The sequence below is a fragment of the Sturnus vulgaris genome, chromosome 13 (assembly GCF_052056855.1).
Source record: "Sturnus vulgaris isolate bStuVul1 chromosome 13, bStuVul1.hap1, whole genome shotgun sequence".
NCBI classification, from domain to species: domain Eukaryota; kingdom Metazoa; phylum Chordata; class Aves; order Passeriformes; family Sturnidae; genus Sturnus; species Sturnus vulgaris.
Genome location: NC_142255.1, coordinates 18525571 through 18547747, shown reverse-complemented (window position 1 = coordinate 18547747; position 22177 = coordinate 18525571). Strand labels below are relative to the sequence as shown.

General features: G+C 44.5%; 2 protein-coding genes across 8 annotated transcripts in view; one reads left to right on the top strand and one right to left on the bottom strand.

The window, feature by feature from the left end:
- DENND4A (DENN domain containing 4A) overlaps positions 1 to 4643 on the top strand; it is a 48760-nt gene extending 44117 nt beyond the window's left edge. For all 5 annotated transcript variants that reach the window (XM_088172692.1, XM_088172690.1, XM_014874583.2 and 2 more), the window contains 2 exons: positions 695 to 759; positions 963 to 4643. In XM_088172692.1, the coding sequence (XP_088028818.1) occupies positions 695 to 759; positions 963 to 1099 (202 nt within the window). In that variant the 3' untranslated portion in view covers positions 1100 to 4643. The remainder of the gene's footprint in view (positions 1 to 694; positions 760 to 962) is intronic.
- SLC24A1 (solute carrier family 24 member 1) lies at positions 3621 to 22155 on the bottom strand. 3 transcript variants are annotated; one of them, XM_088172693.1, is made up of 10 exons: positions 20785 to 22155; positions 18203 to 19240; positions 16870 to 16932; positions 16272 to 16380; positions 10434 to 10517; positions 8705 to 8802; positions 7885 to 8088; positions 7437 to 7526; positions 6424 to 6590; positions 3621 to 5784 (listed from the first exon to the last, which is right to left on the bottom strand). In XM_088172693.1, exons 2-10 carry the CDS (start codon positions 19121 to 19123, stop codon positions 5535 to 5537), a joined length of 1986 nt encoding a protein of 661 aa, XP_088028819.1. In that variant the 5' UTR covers positions 19124 to 19240; positions 20785 to 22155; the 3' UTR covers positions 3621 to 5534. The 3 variants fall into 3 exon arrangements, with proteins under 3 accessions (XP_088028819.1, XP_014730075.1, XP_088028820.1); XM_014874589.2 differs by having other exon boundaries at positions 7885 to 8082; XM_088172694.1 differs by lacking the exon at positions 7437 to 7526.
- Positions 22156 to 22177: the final 22 nt, after the last annotated feature.

The window sequence follows — 22177 nt, the reverse complement described above, 5'->3', positions numbered from 1 at the left end:
TTCCTCTCCCCCTCCCCTCTGTAGCCACCTCTTTTTCTTACCTCTGAACAGTGGGAAGTAGGGATTGTGTATATATGTATTTTGTTATTTATAAATTCAGTAGGTGTTTTAAAATAAAAACCCTACATTTGTTTCTAGGGTAGTTTGGGGGTTTGTTTTTAAGTCTTTGCTAGAGGACAGAAAAGGAGCTAAGAGAGGTTATGTCTCACATTTAGGCAGGGTTTTTTCCATGAGCAGTGGAATTGGTGAACATTAATTCATGTGAATTTTCATTTCTTGCCTGGATTTACTAATTTATGCTGGGATATACAACAGGCTTGTCAACAGCTGGAGCATTGACAAGGTGTTTATTTGCTTGTCTGCCTGCTTTTTCAAGCTGATGTGAAAATGCAGAAAAGCAAATTCCTTGCCTGGTTAAATTCTGTGGGGTTTGGTTGAGTGTTGAAGTGTGGGTTTCTCTCTGCATGCCCTTGGTGCAGCTTCCAGGGGACCTCCCATGGATGATGTCCATGGTGGGCAATCCAGGACATTCTCCAGAGCTCAGAAATGACAGTATTTTGGAGGCAAAATCAGGAATTATGTTCAAAATGCCTCTTTTTAATAACTTGTCTTTAAATGCTTCAATCTATTCTTACTAGAGATTGTTTTGTGCTGTATCAGTGCAGTATATAAACTGGGGTTTTTACCATTTCAGGAGCCTTTACAGAGAAATACTGTTTCTTTCACTTGTTGCCCTGGGAAGAGATAACATTGATATAGGTGAGTTCTGCCAACTAATCAAATGAGCACAGATGATGAATTTATGCAAAACAAAAAATCTGTAGATTAGATGTGTGCCACTCTGTGTTAAGTGCCAAATAAAAAGGACTTTACAGATATTTTGTGCTGATAAATGCAGCTGTCATGGCATTTAGGTGGTGTTTTTGAGCTGGGTATCTAAAGTTGTTTTTCCCTTGCTGCAGATGCTTTTGACAGAGAGTACAAAATGGCCTATGATCGTCTCACTGCTAATCAAGTGAAGAACACTCATAACTGCGACAGACCACCCAGCACTGGAGTGATGGAATGCAGAAAGATTTTTGGAGAACCGTATCTTTAAATATAGCTGGCTAAAGAGGTGATATCTATGACGTTTCCCTGTGTAAAATAACCACTTCAGTCACAAGGAACATCTCAGCCTTCAGTGTTCAGGAATGTGTGATGGATGGTGGCCGAGGCCTCGGGAAATTCGGCCTGGCTGCTGTTGTGGAGATGGACAGAGAGCAAAATGGGCCAAATGTTATTTCCCTGTCCCTTGTCCTTTCTGCAAATCAGTGTGTGGAGAGGCAGGTTCTAAACAAAATCAGTTCTCTGACTTGGGATGACGTATTACAGCTCCCTTAAAAAAAAAATTAAGTAACAGATGGACAGAAACAATGCACTGAAACTAATGTGAGAGAAGGAAATTCTTCAGAATCTATTGTTTACATAGAATATTCATGATGTTATGAAGAGCATACAAAGTTGTATTATACATATTTTAAATTGTTTATAGTAAGTTGATATTTTTTTAATTTTTTTAAATTACTGGAGTGAATTTTAAATGGACTTGCTGCAGAAGCAATACAGTGCTTATTTTTTTTGCATTACACTGCTATTTATAGTAACTTGTCCAGTTACTTTTTGAAGAGTGATTTGTTTTTAAAGCAGAATAGAAAATGTTAACCTTCACCTAGACAGTACTGGAGATCCAGGATTTCTCTCATGCACACTTGGAAAACGTGTTACCACAGCAATCAGAAGGAAGGTATGGTAAATTTTGCAAAACTCTAATGAATACACTGATGTCTCTGTGAAAACACTTCTGTAGAAATCTCCTCTTCCTCTCGTGTTCCTTTCCCTCCCCACTCCCTAGGAAAGGGAAAGCACACTGAAGAGTCCTCTGGATTTTGTCATGGAGTAGCCCAGCTGTTGGCATTTGTTAGTGGCCTCGTTCCAGATGTGACGTGCAGCAAATGCCAGCCTGCAGAGAGTTCTCCATGAACACTCAGTGGTTGTGTTTGAAACACTCAGTACAACACCACATCCACCCATCCAAAGCTTCTAACTCAAGTACATCCAGCAAACTTGCTACAGGGAATTTTAGGGAATGTAACTTATTGGGGTGTATTGTGCTTGGTTAAACATACTTGGAATGTTCTGTCTCTCTTTCACGGGAAAACAACTTTTTTTTTTTCTCTGAAGAAAACTGCTATATCAGTCCTTGTGGTGGAGTCATGGCTTCTGCCTCATGTTTTCTTGTTCTAGACATTTAAAAAATGTTCTGTGCTCTCAGTCACATAGCAACTCCTCACCAGAAGGTAGGCTACAGGGAAAATATTAGAAGTCTTGCATGGAGGTGGGAAAAAACACATTGAACTGTATAAAACACCCTAAACAAATTTAAATCATGCTTTAACAAATAGCTTTATTTTAAGTAATCTTAATTATTTTCCACTTCTAATTTCTTTTCGTTGTTGTTGTTATAATACTTTCAAATATTAAACTGTTACATTAGATTTTATATTGCAGTCTGCCTACCAGTAGGTAGGTGTTTTTAAAAACATCTTTAGTTTGCAAGTATAATAAACCAGCAATATTCATTTAGGCAGAAAGATGATAAACTTTAAAGCTCACATTTACTTTATTAAGTAAATAGAAATAGAGCAAGCCTTAGAGGCTTAAATAAAAAGTAATGCTGCTATGAAGCTCTGTAACCTCCTCCCAGACCTCTGTAGAGTTGTAAGAAGAAGCTGCCCTAAGAAGAAAGGATTTAAAACATGTAAAGCTGCAGGTATGTGCTGATGAGAATTGCAGGATGTAGTCTTGGATACAGCTTCCATCGGGTAATGGCTCTTCTCTGATGTGCTGCTAATTATGTAGCTGACCTTTCTGAAAGTATCCCCCCACCTGAGGCGGAGCTAGCAATGCTACACTTACAACACCTTTCACATTTAATTTATTTTAACAATTTGTGTTGCTCTCTTGTACTGCCACGCTTGTACAGTATCCTTGTGCATGAAATGGAGCTCCTTTTTTCACCCAGGTACATGGTAGAGATTCCCTCTTCATTCCTCTGAGCTGCTGTGAAATAAACAGGCTATTTTTGAACAGTCCCTGTAAGTTCCCCTTAGTGTGCATGGCTGCTCTGCTCTGTACAGTAGGAATGCTGCATTACCATGGAAATCTTGCCTCCAGTAGTTGCTGTACTTTAAGCTCATAGCTGGGTGTGCCGTGCTTGTGTTCCCAGCCCCCTGCACTTCTGTTTCCCGTTTGCCACTGGGACAGCCACGGTTCTACAGGACCTTCAAGCCATGAAAGGAGAGAGAGCCAAGTGCTTTTTCCAGAGCTGCCGTGGGGTGTTAGAGGGGCTGAGCTATGACCCAGCTTCCCACCCCCGTTCCGGGGTGGCCCAAGAGCCGAGCCCGGTCCCCGAGCCCAGGACACGGCACAGGTGTGGGGGCAACACGTGGCCCTTCCTCCACCCTCGTCCCAGCCTCCTTGTAAGGACTTCCCAGTGCCTCCAGACTCAGAAACCCCACCAGTTTTACTTTCCAGCATCCCCCAGGGCTGTCAGGGAGTGGATGCTGCACTGGGGACAGGTTTGTCCCTGCAGCCTTCACACAATCCCTCTGTTCTGCATCCCCGGCCTGGCTCTCCTGAAGCGTTGCCAATGTTAATTTGGGTGTGCTTTTAAATTACTCTATCATATTGTAGCTCATCAAGTGAAATCATTATACTTAATGAATTGTTTTATAAAGTCTGTTGCAAGTCAGTCCACTGTAGAAATATATAAAAATAGAGGTGGAATAACAACATACTATAAGTGGGAAATTTTCTTCATTCGAGTCATAATGTTCCAAACATATCCTGAGGTCAATAATTTTTAAGCATCATACAATTCAGTGTTGAAACAGTTTTCAAATCTCACTGTCCTTTATTAGAAAAGCAATTTGACTATATTTTCCAATACCACAAAGATGAGTAAATAAAATATTTGAGACATATTTTCAATTTAAAATTTTGTATGAACTGAATTTTCTCCTTTTGTGTACTAAATAATGCTTATGTCCAAAACCTTAAACAAAGGTTTTACATTTGCAGTGCAATATATATTTTGCTTTACTTATGGTTCCACTGGAATAATTATTGGAGATGAAATACTGAAATGTGAATAGAAATTGTGCTGTTTCTCTGACACTGCTGTGTCCCATTTGAGGAGGTTTGCTGTTGGTACAGTTACAGCCTGATGAATTTGACTTCCATTGGAAAATTAAATGATTTGTATCCCAAGAAAGAGAAAATTCCTGCTTGTAAAATCTTAGTGTAACAAATGGGAGATGCAAATAGTAATAATGGAGAGGGGTATTTCTGGATATTATCTCATTGGGATTTAAAAATGGTACTTTGTTAGTCTGCAAGCAGCACTTTTTAAATGAATGGTTGTAGATTTGTAAATATGTAATGTTTAAATTTTATTTACCAAAAAACAGTATGTTGGATGTTTGCTTTGGTTTGTAGTTCCTTTAAAATATGCAAAGTCAATGTTCACAATGTTAAAGTTTTTTTTCTGTCTCATCCAAAAAAAAAGTTTTACAGTGAGTCAATAAAAAGCTTAAAATCTTTCTGGTTATTTTCATTAACATTTTACTGGATTGATTAGAGTGACACAAATGTCTGCAACTCTTAACCACATTGTGTGCTCCCACGAGGTGTTAACAATAAACCTCTCAGGTTTGGTGATGTCAGTGGCATTTTTTCATCTTGTCTATGTAGAAGTCAGTGCTAACAAGAAAAATGAGATAATTACCAGGATGAAAACAAACCCCCAGCATTTAACCCCTTGTTGTATTTGATTCCTGGCTTTGGTTTTGATTAGAGGTAACGTGCTCTCCTAAGCCCTGAGCCTTTTAGTCTTGTTGCAGCAAGATGTAAACCCAGGTGACATCACACTTGTACTTGTGGGCACTTCACATGAATTTTAGGCACTGCAGTGCAAGATCAGGTAGAGATCTGAAAGGAGCTCAGTGCAGTTTGGGGGAGTTCTCTGCTGTCTATCCACACAGGGATTTTAAGCAGAGCAGTTCTGATATATCAGTCTGATTCTCTTCCCACTGAAGTAAAATTCATTGATTTCAGGGAGTTTGAGCAACTTCACTAATTTAGAGTGTGTTCCTGAAAATTTCCTATCATGAGTAAAAATTCTGTGGTGAAAATCAGCTCCTTTAACTTGAGGGGATCAGCCATAGTGAAAATTTGATGCATCTAAATTGTATCAGCCTTTCCATAAGTGCCTAAATGTGTGTTATTTAAGTATCTGTTCTGATCCTAAAGAAAAACAGTAGAGGCTGACACACCACTTAAAATTGATTTATTTTTTAGCATGTTAAAGATACCTTATTTTCAGTAAGTTTGTTACAATTCTGGTTGCTTTTTTTTTTCTGTAGAAACAACTGCTACCTCAATCCCCTTTTGATGTTGCTGGATCCTCACACCCATCCTTAAGTGTCCACACGTCACACAGATACTGGGCAGGATATTATCTTGTCCTCTAACATCACACTGATGATCAGAAACACGAAGTAAAGAGCAAACATGGTGAGCCCCAGTAGTTTGTTCATTTTCCATTTACAGACAGCAATAGAAATAATCACAAACAGGAGCATGAGGAAAAGGAGAACAATTGCACAAAACAAACCATTGCTGCTGACTGCCACGGGGCTGAGGCCATTGAAGATAGAAAAAAGGAACCAGGGAACTGGCAGCCTGCAAAGAAAGGAAAAGTAATTGAAATAAATGTTTTAAGGCAGTTCATTTTCTGCATTGTAACTGAGCAATTTTTCCAAACTTTTACAGGGGAAAAATGCACAGTTGTATTCAATACAGCTCAGCATAAATCTAAACTGGATGTTGTTCCTGTCAAAACTGCATTTGGATAATGCTTGCACTATCATAATACAATCCAAGAGTAAAATGATTTGAAAATAATGCTTAAGAATTAAGTGCCTTGGTGTGCTATAATAAAGAAAATGTTCTGATGGTTTAGGATGGGAGATTCAGGCACTGATAATGATCTTCACCAGGAGCTGAATGTCTGAGTGACCAGGTAAGGTCCCTGCCTGTAGAGTTTGGACATTAGCCAAAGATGTCTTGCATTTTTGTCTTGAAAAATCGGTAATTTTGTGTTAACTCAGAATTGGGTGAAGATAGTGGGCTGAGTTATAACAGTTTGTCCTTCCTGTCTGGGCTTGGGTTGGGTTTCTTCAAAAGAAACTGGGTGCTCAGCTGCCCTTCATTTAACTACAGCTAAAATGAAATTAACTGAGGGATGTTTGGTTTCAAACCAGGTAATTTTGTATTTCAGAAGAAATGCAATGCCCCTCTTAGCATGGCCATGGTACTCACCCAACAGTGATGTCAAAGATGTTGCTGCCCACAGAACTGGACACAGCCATGTCCCCCAGTCCCTTCCTGGCCACGATGACACTGGTGATGAGGTCAGGGATGGAGGTGCCTGCTGCCAGTATGGTTAACCCCATAATTTCCTCTGATATCCCAATTGTTTCACCAACCTAATCAACACAACGTGGGGTAGGGCTGTTAGCAATGGAACATGGGGTATAATTGCTCTGTACAGTGTTAGGGTTTGTCTCATATTTGAGTTAAAATGTTCCAAATCCCATAAACGTGGCAGCATGTTCCTGCTTTAAAGGATGAAAAAGTTCCATTTTACTCTGTTTGTTGATTCTGGATTTGTAGGGTAGGAAATCTCACCACAGTGATGCCAGCACTGAGCCAAGGTCAAGTCAGCTACAGCACAACTTTCCTGTCCTCAGTCCTCTTCTGGATGTTGTCTACCTTTGCAAATTTAATCTCAGCTGTGCAAGATCTAAGGGCCTTTGGAGATGACAGTCCTTGGATTTGTGGTATGATCAGATCTGTGCATGTACAATATATCACTCAAAACAGATTGGGGGGCTGATCCTACAAGATGGAAGTATTATTTCCCAGAATACAAGGTGAACATTAAGATGGGGGAGTGAAGATCATTTAGCAGCTTCCAGAATCAGAACCTATATTTTCCTAGAATTTTAATTAGGTAATGGATAATTATGTTCTGCACAGAAACATTCATCAGTGAAAAGTCAAAATTAAGATAAATCTTGATGGTGCTTTTCCTTTCACTGATGCACAAACTCCCTTGGAAGCTCTCAGAAATGAATGAATCTTTGTCATATCAAAAAAAAGGAAATTAAAAATTCCCTTTTGGGTTCTAACAAAACAGAGTTTCTACTGTTGTGATGGATGGCTGCAGCTGTAATTTATCAGATAAAATACCACAGTAACACTATCCCCTCTCTCAATCTACTTGATCTGAAATGGGGATTTGCCATTTCAGAAAGAACAAAACCTCTCACCTGGTGAGCCCACCACACCATGAGATAAGAGAATGCAGCAATCCAGAGGATGGATCCAAAAAATGTGATGACAAAGAATTTTTTTGACTCCTGTTGAAATCAAGTTTGAAAAGAAAAAAGAGAAGTTTCAGGGAAGTTAATAGTCCTCATTGAAAAACTATTCACCTGAAACTTTTCACTGCAATTGATTGCTTTAACTTGGACCCTGGTCTCTGTTTGCTGTTTTTCAGCTTGACCTGTAGTTGCTAGAATTTGTGGTTTATTAAATTAAGTCTCTGGAATGACATTACACTGCAGCTGAGGCTCCTGTCCCACTCCCTGCAGCAGTAACAGCCCTTCAACTATGCAAAGACTCCAGACATGGAAAAATGGACCCAGGGACTCTTGCCCAGAGGAAATCTATAGCTCAGTTAATGATTCCAGTAGCAGAAGGAAGACAGATTCTTACTGGGTTTCTGACGTCAGGCAGAGTGCTCCAGAGAGGAAAGACAATGGGAAAGAGGAAAAGGTAAATTGCTTGTTTTGTCCTTGTTTCTGGCCATTCCAGAGATAAGGGCTCATCGTTTTCATCACCCTCTGAGCTGTCACTGTCGCTGTCCTGGCTCTCAGAGCTGCTGTCGTCTGAGGTGTCACTGCTTGACGGGGGCTGTGCCTCAGGATAAAAAATCAAAAAGTCAATATATTTTCACACTAACCAGGAGCTGCAGTTACTCACTGTGGCCTCACCTGAGCAGAGCTGGCATTTGTAACCTGCTGAGGGCAGCCACAGCTCCTGAGGGACAGGATCCAGGCACACACCACCCCAGCACCTGTGTATTGTTAACTAATGGGCATCCATTAACTACAACCACCTTTTAGGCACAAATTAAATATTTTATGTCCTTGAAAAACCTTTCCTTGGAACTGCCAAATAACAACACCCAAAAGGGATCTGGGGATCAGAACAGGCTGCTGCTGAGCACGTGACAGGCAGGTGCTCTTATCTCCTCTTACCCTGGAGTACCCTGGAGTACCCTCTGACCTCAGGAGAGTCATTTGAGGGGACAATACTATCCAGTATCACTTCGTGTCATAATTTGAATCCAATCTGTGTTTGTAAGCCAAAGTGTTTCAGCCAGCATCTTAAATTACTACACACAGAGCCTATTTATAGATGCCAGCGACATGGGCTGGGTCCTGTCCCAACAGCTCTGGAGAGGGAAGAAGGAAAGTACACATGAAGGTCAGCCTGGGTGGGCACTTAGTGCCTGTGCTCCTGATTTTGATACCTGTCCATCCTGTGCCACATCTGCCTTCTGTGTGTCCTTGCTGGGCTCAGATTCACTGGCAGGAGTTACCTTCACTGTGCTTGCTTTCTTTTCCTCTTCTGTCAAAGCAATAAGAAGGAATGCTGGTTTCAGTCATCCTGGATGAGTGGCCACCATATCAGGGCATCACCTTCCCTGTGACCACCAGGAGCTCTGAGCTCTCTACCACAGTGGTGGCATTTCAGGTTAAATACCCTCAGATTGCTTAGGTTTGTTTGTCTCCCTGACTGCTGTGATTGTGTTTGGTAAATCTGGGCAGAATTTGGCCCACTTTGAGCAGAATGAGACCTTGGTGCTCCTCTGACCTTCCATGAAGAACTGCTGTAAGTAGCACAAGGAAATGCTAGCTGGTGGGCATTTCTTGGTTTCTTTCTGGATTCTGAAGATTGTATTAAAGCCATCCTTAAAACCCAGAAAGGATGCAAAGCATTGCTTCTCAGGTTTCACCCCCCCAGCTCCCCCTTCCCTCCTTAGACCAAGGCATTCTCCAGGGACCTGATACTCTTCAAGGCTTCTGAGAAATGACCGGGATGTGCTGCCAGACTTTAATCCCTGATCGGTTGGTGGGTATTCAAAAGCAAATAGGAAAGTGCTGACACAGACAAGGAAATAACTGCAATGTCCTGCTGTTCCTGCATTAACCTGCAGAGCCAAGAGGAACACAGAAACCTCTGTGGGAACAGAGCAGAAATATGGATAACACGGGGCAGGGATGAGGGAGTGAAGTCAGTGTGGTGCTTATAGCACACACCAAGAATTTACTCCAGTTTTAAACAAGTTTTTCTCAAGTTTGGGCTCATTCACCTCCGTGAGGCCCAGCACTGGGAGGTGCTCAGGTGCCTGTGTCGTGTGGAGCTGGGACCTCCCACACAAAAGCTTCTCGGAATTCAGAATCTCCAGCCTTGCTGGCAGCACAAATCTGTGTTGTAGCACAGGTCAGCTCTGGTTTCAAGACAGCCTTTGTGTCAGGAGTGACAGAGAAAACCCAAACAAATATTAAACTGACAGAGGGCAGATCTAGGTTAAATGTTAGATTAGAAATTCTGCCCTGTGAGGGTGGTAAGGCCCCAGCATAGGGTGCCCAGAGAAGCCGTGGCTGCTCCATTCCTGGAAGTGTTCAAGGCCAGGCTGGACAGAGCTTAGAGCACCCTGGCACAGTGGAAGGTGTACCTGCCTATGGCAGGGGGTGCAATGGGATGCTCTCTAAGGTTCCTTCCACCCCAAACCATTATATGATTCTGTCAAAGGAAGGGTGCACAGGTCCTTGGAATTGATAGATAGTGTAGATTACTCCCTCTGAAGGAACCTTCTGTGCCCTTCTGCAAGTGTGTGAAGGTACTTTATTTTAACAAACACCTCATTTGCAGGGTCTACCAAAGACCAGCAGCACCTAAGTGCTGTCTGCAATGCCCTGATTTCCCTCCTGCACTGTTCCATGGCCATTTCCAGTCCATCCTTGTAGCTCCCCCTGCCCTGCCTTACTAACAGCTCCTCTGGGGATGGCTGCTCCTGCCCATGTGCATCGATTGATTTCTGCTGCATTGTTACAGCAGCTATCTGTGCCCAGGAACAGCACAAAATTTGTGTTAGACCCCAGGGTCTCTTTGCCAGCCCTTGGCTTTGCGTGCTGGGAAGGTGAGGGCTTGCAGTGCACAACAAGGCAAACAGGGCTGGCTCTTCCTGCACTCACCTGGCTGGGAGCCTTGTCCTTCCAGGGTCTCAGCTTTGGCCTTGGCCATGTTGCTCAGGATGTCAACCTTGTCTTTAAATTTTGCTGTGGGTGAGAAGGACATGATCATCAGGGGCTGTCACTGCAAAGCCCCCCCGGACCTGCCTCCCCCAACACACAAATGCTCTTGCCCCCTTCTTTCTGCAGGTGCTGCAGCCAGGGCTGCCCCAGGGGTTGTTCTGGCTGTGACCCCAGGTTTTGGCTGCTGCTAGATGCTGCTTAGTGCTACAGCAATTACACTTAGCAGTTCGACATGGAACTATTTAAGGAGAATCTAGAGGAATGAGAAATCCTTTTCACATCAGTAATAAAGAGGATAGCTGTACTTCACAGGAAGAAAATGCAGAAAGAACAGAGGGGGAGTTTTGGTGCAATATCATCTTGTTCCAAATGGACTATTGATTTTTTTTCTAGGCTAGATTATGAACAAACTAAAAATGACACCTTCCTCCTGCCATGTGGCAGTTGAAGAGGCTTTAGGTGCTGCTTACAGCCTGGGGACCTGTGAGAATGGAAAATAAACACCTTTTATGTTCCAGTTGCCTGGAAAATGATTGATTTTTCTAAGTATACACAAGTGTCTCCTGGTGGAGCTGATCTAAATTCCTGGTATCCAGGTTCAGCATGGTCCAGGCTGTCTGAGAGATGATCTTCACCAGCACAGGTCTGGTGCTCTCTTTCTGGGACTGCTGAGGACTTCTTCAACTGCAAACCAGCCTCTGCTTTACTCAGCTGAGCTGCTTTTTTACTGGTTTACAGTGAACCATGAAACTGTGTGTCTCTCTAGTTGTTTTTTGCTCAAATATCCTACTGACTCTCAGTGAAAGTGAATGAGAATGGGCTCAAAGAAAAGCCCCGTTTTGCTCTAATCTATGTCCTCTGTTGAGCTGCACTCCCTGACAGGGTCACTGGGTTTGCACATGGGCAGTAGCCACATGGAATCTTGCAATGCCGTGTTTGGCTTGTGTGCAGGGCTGTAAATTAATTTCCTCTGAATGTTTTATCACACTGATTTAATCTGCTGTGTTGTTGACTATGCATCCAGAAGGTGCTGGTGTCATATGCCTCAAGGGCAGGGCCCTGCCACTTTATTAATCACAGTGACATTGAGATAATGGAAATTACAGGTCCAGCCATGTGGGCAGAACCATTGTTCTGAGCTGAGCCTTGTGAAAATCAGTAAATTCTGTTGTATGTCCAATAACTGGGCCCAGCTCAGACATTCAGACCTCAAGGGCCAAGTCCTCCTCTGGTAAGATTCCTGCTGTAGTCTGACAGAAACATCTTTCACCAGCTGGGATTTCCACTGAGCAGTGGACTGAGATGAAATGATCATGGAGTACCAGAATGGTTTGGGTTGGAAGGGACCTTAAAGGCCATCCAGTCCCACCCCCTGCCACGGGCAGGGACACCTTCCACTATCCCAGGTGGCTCCAAGCCCCATCCAACCTGGCCTTGGACACTTCAGGAGTCCAGGGGCAGCCACAGCTTCTCTGGGCACCCTGGCAGGGCATCACCATCCTTGCAGGTAAGAATTTCTAATCTAAAAGATAATTTCTTCTCCTTTGAAAGAGCCTGACTCTTCCACACTCCTTGTCAATACTGAAGTTCACTGGAGGGGATGTGAAGTGTTGGCTTCCTTCCCTGGTGCACAAGCACATCCCTCAGTGCAGGGTGGAGCTTTTGCCCCCAGTCTCCTCTAAGCACCGGGCAATGCATCCTCCTGCTTGGCTTTTCCCTGAAGCTGCTGCAAAAGCTCCTGTCAGCAGGGTCAGGGCGGTCAGGCTCAGCCTGAGATTATGGAAATTCAAGCTCCTGGCTCGCTGCCCTCAGCCAGGCCATGGGCTGGGAGCGTGAGTGGAGCCCAGGAGCATCTCTGTCAGGATAAACAGATTAGAGCCAGGCCACTGTCCACTTCTCATGAGATCAGCCTCGTTTAAAAGGGTGTTAATTCCTCTGACACACAATTCCTGCAGGAGGGACGGAGACTGGAGGCACAGCTGGCCCTAAGCTGGCCAGATCTGCAGGTCAGCACGGGCAGGAAGGATGTCCATAGCTCAGTCTGGGCTGTGCTGGATCAGCTGTGCAGGGCAGTGTCCCTCTCAGTCCCCTGGGGCACTCACTGCTGGCAACTCTGTCCCCAGGGCTCAGCAGCCAGCACACAGGACATGTCTGTGTCCATGGCCCTGAGATGCTGTCCAGAATTGTTGTCCTATGAATTGACAGCATCCAGGATGGGCTTCAGGTGGCAGCTGAGCTTCCACCTTGAATTTGGCTCTTAAATTTAATTCACTCTTTGGCTCTAATATTCAATCTAATAGGATTGACAACACAACCAGCAGGGAAGATTTTTTCCTTTATAATTTGGCATGAACCCGAGGGATTTGGAGATTCTGCTGTATAAAAGTGGAAGTATAAAAAAAAGTTCTCTGATTCCTTTTGCCCCTCTGTATCATGATTCTCTTACAACAAATGATGGAATGCTAATGAAGCAAGGAGAAGCTGTAGCTGCCTTCAGCCTTCTCCAGCCTGCAACTGCTCTGCTCTAATTTCCAAAATCATTACCTTGTTAACTGGGGCATAGTGAGGGCAGGCAGCTCTGACAACCTCTCTGCTGGAGTCTTTTGCTTCATTCAAAAAGAAATGTAGGCTTCTGCCTTGTTCTTATGTGACTAGAGTTTAAAGAGTCTGGTGGTATGGCTAGAGGTTCAGAATTTAGAGGGTTCCTGAGCATTTCCAAAATCCTTGCTCCCTTTAATTCTCCAACAGTTCCCTCTGGTGTCTAATGGGATGCTCTGGAAAAGATCTCGTGCTCTTCTTCTACTCACTTTCACAGGAAGTGGGGAAAAGGACAAAAGAACAAACTTGCTAAAAATTCCTAATTAGAAAAAGGCACATTGAAAGTAAAAAGTTCTATCAAAAATATAATTTAGGATGCCATGTAAATATCAGAACTATTAAAGTAAACACATAGTCTCCTTGAGACAGAGTTAAGTAATGATACCTTCCTAATACAAAAAGAAAAAACTCCACCTTCTGAACTCAATCCACTCTTCAAAAGAGAAAAAGTGCAAGGAGTGTTGCACTTTTGTAGTTCACACTTCTTCTGTATTTCCAAGACCTCTCCCCCTGAAATTTGGGTTTGGAGGCTCAGTGCTGGAAGCTTTTCTATGTTTTGGACCTTGCTCTCCTGAAACCACTTCTGTGCTGCCCAAATAAAAACCGGGGGCAGCTGAAAGAAGGAAACCCTACCCTGACTGCAGCAGGTCCAGTGAGGAACTGCTGAGCAACTGTTGGCAACCTTTTCCTTCTGTTGAGTGTTCATTTCCACAGCCTGTAATTGCTGATGCTACAGGCCTTGGCAAGAAGGAACAAGGGCCCTTGAGGAAATATAAATTGCTTTGGGATCATTTTTTATGTGTCAGCCTAATTACAGAAATGTGCCTGGTACAGAGCGTGCTGCACACACAGCAAGGGGAGGGATGGTGTTGGTGATCCATGGGAAGCAGGCACAGCTGTCCCCAGGATCCCACAGGGCTATTAGCACAGGGCTAGGAACTACTAACATGTCAGAACACAAGTCCTCATATGCCTTGACAGGCTCAAATCCTTTTCCAGATCCTTCCTTAGGATGTCATTCCATCTCTTTGCCCAAGCTCCTCATGGCACTTAGGTTTCTCAGTTTCTACATAAATTCCTTTTCTCCAGATTCTCTTTTATTCAGGTAAGAATTTATCAGATTAAGGAGTATCTCCTACAAGGCACACAGGATTTGGCACATGAGCTCCTTGATTCTGACTGCTGAGCTGTTGTAATTCCAGCAATTTTATCATTGTATTTTATAATGTCTCTTTTCTCACAGCCTTGAGTGGAGCAGGCACGTACCTGGGGCAGAGGTTTTGCCATTAATTCATCGCCATTAGTGAAGTAAAGAATGTGGGAAATAAAAACCTTCTGGAGAGGCTGTGGCAGCCCAAGCCCCGCACGGTCCCTGCGGTGTCAGACCGATACTCACGGTCACACTCCCATCTAGCGGCTGCCGCACGCACACGGGAACTCCCATCTGCCGCCGGCGGAGGATGAGGTTGGATGTCAGGAAAAATTCCTGCACCCAAAGGGTTCTCAAACCCTGGCACAGGGAGTCACCACTCCCGGAGGGATTTAAAGGATGTGTAGAAGGGGCACTTGAGGACTCATGGCCTTGGCAGTGCTGGGGGAACAGTTGGACTTGATGATCTTAAAGGTCAACCTAAATGAGTCTATGATTCTATGTAATGAGTAGATTAGTTCTCTTTGAGAGAAGATCCAAACTGGTCCCCCAGCCCTGTTTATTCCATATTCACAAGCAGCCTCTTCAGCAAGGACAGTGACTTGCAACTGCATGGAAAGCTCCCAGCAGCTTGTTCTGGGCTGAACTGGCTGGGGGTCTCCTTGGCCTGGGCTGCCAACCTCAGCCCCCCACAGCTTTCTTACTGAGGAGTCCCAGAGTTTCACCAGGGCACCAATCCGGACCAGAAAGCCAAGCCTGTGTTGGCCTGGAGTGGGCAGATACTGCACAGAGACATTTAGAAGTGTGGGAAGGATGAGAAGGTGCTGGGAGGTCTCTGAGTGGCAGCAGCCTCTAATTTCTGGCACTTTCTGATGCTCAGGGTATGGCACATCCTCTTGGAAGGTTTTGGGTCTGTCCTGGTGCTGTTCATACAACCTTTTGGAGGCAAGGAACAAACCCTGCTGAGTCTGGCTCTTGTTAGGCTACTGTTCATAACACATTGAGTGCCTTCACTGGAATGTGTCAAAGCAGACACTGATCTGCCTTGCTGTCCTCCTCCACCCTCCTTTGTTCCCTCGATCAGTTTGTGAAGCTGGGATTCTGATCTGAAGAGTCCTCTTTGTAACCTCTGTGAGGGACACGAGAGGTGTTGATCTGCTTAGCTTCAATCTCTCTTTGAATGGGCAGCAGATAATCTCTTTAGAACAAGTAGGGCAGTGGAGGGGTGGGGCATGTGCCGAGCTAGGAAACAAAATCTTAAAAATGGGGTTTTTTTCGTGTGTTTCACTATGTCTTTGAAAATAAACCTCCACAGCATGACTTGATTTAAGTTAATATAAAGCAACATATTAAAAGGCTGTGTACAAAGACCCTGGTCTGTCTGGAGATGAGGCTTCTCTGCACCCTGGGCAGCTTAAAAGAGGTTTTGGACCTGAGCTGGTCCTTCTCTGGCCCTGGGGAGCTGCCCATTGCCTGCACAGGGCTGTGATGATACCATGGTGCAGGTGGGCTTTTAAATGTGTCAGGTTGAATCACATAAAATTGGCCTCATCATCATGATTATAATCTCAGCTGGGATTTTATCCATTGTCAAAAAGATAATTCTTCAAGGGTTTTAACCTCTTTTTGTGCTGCTGTTTCAGGGCTGGGATAAGGTCTGAGCTAAGAAGAGGAAGATGGGACATGCCATGGAATGGAGGAAGCCTGTAACTCTCGTTTGCTGCCCCTGCAGTCAGAGAGACAGCAGAGATGGGGGATGTCACCACTTCCAGGGAACCCCAGCAGCTGCTGCCACAGCAGTAACCAGCTTGGCACAGGAGAAGTAGATATGGCAGGACCAAAACATGAGGTGTTTGTCCTTGCCAGCCATGTGATCAGAAACTGTCACAGAGCTCCCTGCACCTGACACCATCTGTGGTACTCAGCTCCACCCAAGGGTGAGTTGCTGACCCCAAAATACTGATTGTATTCCCAGTGAAACCACTCAGGGCTGTGAACCCAAGGCCCTCTGGTGTGGACCATCCACTCACCTTCTGCCAGGGGGTCCAGGGTGTGGATCATGAGCTGGACAATGGTGCCACGCATCTGCGAGTTGTGCAGGGAGGCTGAGCTGCTGCCCCGCTGCAGGACTGGCCCAGGCTGTGGGAAGGCACAAACCAGTCAGTTCCAGCTTCCCTGACCTCTACATCAAACAAGGCCTCTCCAGGCCATGGGGCAGCAATTCAACAGCAGCAGAGGCATCAGCTGTTCAGGGTTTGCTGTGGGAAAGGATAGACCCTGCCAGCCTCTGCTATGAGAGACCAGGAAGAAATTTGGCCACGAAAGCAGGTAAGAAGAGTTACTTTCTGAATTTCTATATGCCTGTTTGATAGCAGAGAATGAGCAGCACTCTTCTAGTTAAATCCACCTGAGAAGCCTGAGCTGTCTCTTAAATTTTATTAAACTTCCTTTAAGGACAGGACTCAGCCAGGTGTCCTCTTAAGCAAACTGTGGCCATTGTGCCCGATATGACACAGGCTTTGGCCCAGGTTTCTTGACACGGGAGTTGGCACTTTTATTTATGACCTGACATGGGGAGAGATTCAAAATATCATGACTTCAAATCCCTGTAAAGTTGCTTAGACCTACCTGCAGCTTCCTCACTTCTGGTGGCTTCATTGTTCCATCATCTACAACTGCCCTGGTGCTTGTCTGCAAGCAATGAAGAACAGAAATGACCAATCACCTCTGCTGCTTCAGGATCTAAAGATCCTTCAGGCTGCTGCCTGTGGGGAAGTGGCACAGTGACACAAATGTCCATGGATGCTACTGAAAGAGCCAAAGCCATGAGCCTCCTCAAACCATTGGCTTCTGAGAAAAACGGGATTCTACCTTGGGCCTCCCAGTGAGGATGGAGGCACCTGGGGGCAGACTCACAACTGATTCCTGTAGCTACAGACAGACCCCAACATCTGTATCCTTACTCATTTTCCAGCAGAGTGAAGGTGCAAAGGGGAATTTTTTTATAGTGATTAGCATTACTTTCCATCATTTATAACTTCTGTGATTAATTTTTCCCAAGGGATAGGTTCAGCAGCTCTCTGCCATTCTACTAAAGATTTGTAAGAATTCTCTGGAAACTTCAAGTGTAGAGCTGAATTCAATTTGTGATGCTTGGTGATGTCCACACTGATGTGTGTGTGTTTCCTGCATGTCTATCCCACTGGAATGTAACCCAGGAGCTTTCAGGACTCCCAGCTGTGAGCACTGGCTGAACAACAAACCAGGAGTAGGAAAGAGAAGCAGTTTGTCAATTCTGCACCACTTCAAATATCCTCACTCTCCTTTATCTGCTTCCTTCCTTAAATGATGTGGAGTACCAGGATCAGAAGGCTTGAGGGCCAGGGACATCAGACTAGCAGAGCATGAAGTGCCAGGGGACACTTTGAAATCTGCTGGCACGGAATTGGGTCAGGAATGGTTGCTAAAGCTGCCAGATGCCTTTCTGTGCTGCTGATCAGGTAGTGAGTGATACTATCAGCATCCCAGCAGCATATCTGGCTTCAGAGAGGGAAAAGAGAATTTCCTCCAACATCTCTCAGTTGCAAGAGGCTGGGACAGAAGCCTTTTCCCTCATTTACCAGAATTGTCTAATCTTATTCCCAGACCAAGAATGGGTTCCTGCAAGGGTTCTTTCTGAAACTTCTTTACAACAACCAAGTAAACAAAATACCACACACATCTTTGAAAGCAGCTAAGAGACATTTAGTAATTGCACAGATAGAACTCCCTTTTAGTGATGTTCTCTAATTTCTTAGGATCTCTCTAGTTTGCATTTCCCTCATTCTAAAACCATAATTATTGACCAGTACCTGTATTCTGAGGTTCGAATGTGTGCTTTGTGAAGGAGATGCAGTTTTTCTTTGTGGTTTACACTAGAAAGTTATTTCCAACTTGCCCTCTGAACTCTAAGGACACCAACCTTCTGCATATGCTCTGGTGATGCTGCCTGCACAGCATTTAACTTCTTTTTGAGCTCCTCCTTCACCCATTGCTCTAGGAACACGTTCTGTTTCATGGTGAACACGTATGTGGCATAGGCAGTCAGTAAAAGGAGGCTTTCCCACCAATCAATGACACTGTCTAGGAAAAACAGGATGAGCATCAGTAAGTCTACAATGTAGAATGAGATGTCTCTAAATAAGGGCCACCATGTCAGGTGGAGTATCTGCCTTGAGAAGAGGGCACAGGTGCCAATGACAAAGAGGATATTAAACACTGCTGAGCCCACAATGGTACCGATGCCGACATTGCTGTGAGAGATGAAGACACCTATGAGGGACGTGAAGAGTTCTGGTGCTGATCCACCTGCTGCCATGAAGGTGGCTCCAGCCACATCTTCAGAGATCTGCAACTTCTCAGTGATCACTCCCAAAGCAGGGACAAAATACTCATCACACACTATGGCCAAGGCCACAAATACATACATCATGCCAAAGATGTGAAGTACAACCCACCCTTGCCTGCGTTCTTCCACACTGAACAGGTCCTGGGGATATTCTCCTTTGGATTCATAGGGTGGTTTTTCATCTGGGGAGCTTTCACTGGCATTTTCTTGCTGTGGTGTTGTACCCACTGATGTAGTGACGGGCACAGTTGGCTCAGGATCCACATAGATACAGTGCCTTATTTTGGGTGCTGTGGCATTGCCTCTTACAGCAGTCTTGTTGCTGGGGAGGTCCCTGGAAGTCACTCTGACAGGGTCCGTGGGTTGGGGGGCTCTGTGTGATGCTGGAAGGGCAGAGGGGCTGAACTGGAGCTGGTAGAAAGAGAAGACCAACACTATGGAAAGCAGGAAAAGGATTCGGTTCCTCCGTAGCCGCCTCCTCCGTGGTAAATGCATTTCCTAAAGGTTCAAAACTCAGAGCTGTGTCCAGAAGCCACTGAAGAGTTCACTTGGTCAGCAGTTTGTTGATCTGGAACATCAGGAGTGGAAGTGCATTGCACAAAATGGGGAATCCTGCAAAAGAAAATCTGGTGTGAAAAACAAAGTACTGCAACTTTCCACCATTTGGGCAGCAATGCTTCACTGACTGCTTGTCTATTTTTCAACAAAAAGAAATGGACTTAAATGAGTAAAGACAGATCTAGATCCAGGTTTCAGTCTATTTTTTTAATGACTGTAGGCTATGCTGGTTAATAATCAAAGGTTTGGCTTAATAGAGAGGGGTTGGCTGAGGCAGTCCAATCCAAGCTGAATTCTGATTCCACCAAATGCCTATCCAGGAGCTGTTAAGGACTGTATTTATTTATTATTTTTCTGTAATATTATCATTTGGGCTACTGTTCTACAGGAGAAGTGGATATGGCTTCTCTCAAGGAACCAACTTTAAATTGCTAAAAATGATGCTCTGAGGACAAGACCAAGCTGTTCAAACCTCCCTCCTAAACCAGTTATTCACCAAAATAACCTCAGGAGGATGGAAACAGGTTTAGAGTTCCCAGTGATGCTGCTCTGTGGCTTTCCAGCCTTTCACTCCCCAGGAAGCCATCCAAGCAGGGGTGAGTTTTTTTCCTTCAGTTTCAGCAGAGGGTGAGGAAGTTGTGGTTCTAGTAAAACTGGAGGTGCTGAGCAGCCATTAGTTTCTATGACTACATCTTTTCAGGGCTTTCTGTAGAAATCAGAACTGGCAAAGTGGAATTGTAATCATACATTTTATTAGAGGGTAATTAGCATATCTTGCATAATTATGTGAACAGCATTTAGAAAGGGAGAGAAATTTTAAATGCTAGAGTGACAGTGTCTGCAGTTGTGACAGCACAGGGACAAGGATTTGGGGCTGGACAGAATTTACCCTTCAGCCCTGCTTGAATGTTTTACGTTAGAATGACACTCTTCATGGATTACTTTTTCCCCCAGAGTGGGCATGTTACATTATTCTTTAGCTGTGAATTATTCTTTAGATGTGAATCATAGTTCTAAACTGTTCTCAGATAAGCTCTTCATGCAAGTTATCATACATTTACCCTCTTGCATAACATCCAGGGAAGTTATCAGCCTAAATTTCTTGCAAAACAGGCAATGTTAATTTAAATAGTTGGGAGGATCACTAAGGCAACAGTAGGAGGGGGTCATGGGAGTACCTAGATAAAGAGATGATACAAGCTTTGCTTTCGATGCATAAAAAGAAAATAAACATACATGTGGCAAAACTGCACAAGAGGTATAACAAATTGCACGGTATGAGAAAATAACTCTCCCTAACAAAGACAAGAGAGTTAAAAGGATGGCACAGAGAGATCACAGTTATGCACACACTCCTATTTAAACACTGGTTTTACTTCTCCTCTCCAAAACAAGCTGCTTAAAAGACTATTTGTGAGTAGAAAGACATCCAAAGCTAGGATCAGTTCTAAGAGCTCTCCAGCATTTCACAATTCCTGACCAGAGGAATTGTTTCTCTAGTCCTGTAAGTTTAGGTCAACTCTTGATAAACTCTTTTTCTCACCTCCAGTCTCAGTAACATGAGATCCAAAGCAATCACACAAATCTCCCCAGCCTACCTTCCAAAGGTCTGTCCAGGAGGAAGGGGAGTTCCAGGGGTTGGGTGTATTGCTGGAAGCTTCTTTGGTACTTAACAGCCAGATGGGAGATGCTGTTGCAGAGACAGGCAGGTGAAAATGATCCCATTTTCTGGATGTCTCCTCTGCTGGCAGAGTCCTAAAACAAGAGCGGGTCAGGGGTGAAGGACATGTTAGTGGAGGAATTCCCAATCCAGTTTAATACCCACAGCCCCTAAGAAGATTAAATAGTATTGTATAGATTTGGGTCTATCTCGAAAGCCAATACCTTTGTCTGCTACCACAGGTTATTCTCAGTGTGAGGGCAGGTGATTATCCCCTTCACAAACTCCTGGATTGAAGCACCAGCCATAGACATGGATCCCCCTCACAGCATTGGCAGTGGGTAAATCACATTTATAAACACTTCTAAACAAGGCACATGGAGCATTTTGAGGCATCTCCTATGGCTGACAGGCCAGATGCCAGACAAACAGCTTTGCTGGTTTTTGCTGTAATATGTGTCTATTTTGCAATCCCAGAGGGAGGTTTAAAACTCACCGACTCCTGGAAGAATCCCTCAGGACCTGTGCCAGGAGCACTGAGGCAGAGGGAGGGAGCAGAGACCTGGGGATGTGCAGTTCCAGAAGGGAAGAAATAACAACATCCCTGGGCAAGGATTTAACAGCCACAACAATCTAATAGTCAGATTTATCACAGGGAATTAGAAAATTATGATTTGATTTTGGGTCCCTCATGCCAAGAAGCACATCGAGGTGCTGGAACATGTCCAGGGAAGGGAACGGAGCTGGGGAAGGGTCTGGAGCAGCTGAGGGAGCTCAGCCTGGAGAAAAGGAGGCTCAGGAGGGACCTTGTGGCTCTGCACAACCCCCTGACAGGAGGGGACAGCCGGGGGGGATTTGGGATCTGCTCCAGGGAACAGGAACAGGAGGAGAGGAAATGTCCTCTCATCCATTTAGGTTGGATATTAGGGAAAATTTCTCTATTGAAAGGCTTGTTCAGCATTGGAACAGGTTGCCCAGGGCAGTGGTGGAGTTCCCATCCCTGGAGGGATTTAAAAGCTCTATAGATGTGGCACCCGGGGACGTGGCTTGCGGTGGCCTTGGCACTGCTGGGGGAACAGTGGGACTTGATGACCTTAGAGGGCTTTTCCAGCTAAACTATTCCGTCACTCTCTGATAATTTTAAAGCAAACTGTCGTCTGAGCACACAATTTCAGTACATCCAGTTTTGCACTGGAGTTTATTGCCTCCCTACTCCCACACGTACAGAACCGGGAGAAGGAGGCGCACTGCCCAGCCGGGACGCTTATCCATAAACCCTTCTCCACTCATAGCGCTTATTTGTGGTCATATTACATGTGGGCACCACATTC

Excerpts from the sequence above, each read along its gene's own strand:
- SLC24A1 (XM_088172693.1), bottom strand. The coding sequence starts at position 19,123 with ATGCATTTACCACGGAGGAGGCGGCTACGGAGGAACCGAATCCTTTTC. Across the intron at positions 8,803-10,433 it reads AGGACAAGGCTCCCAGCCAG|AAGAGGAAAAGAAAGCAAGC; the intron begins GTGAGTGCAGGA and ends TTGCTTTGACAG. Across the intron at positions 5,785-6,423 it reads ATCTTTGACATCACTGTTGG|GCTGCCAGTTCCCTGGTTCC; the intron begins GTGAGTACCATG and ends CTTTCTTTGCAG.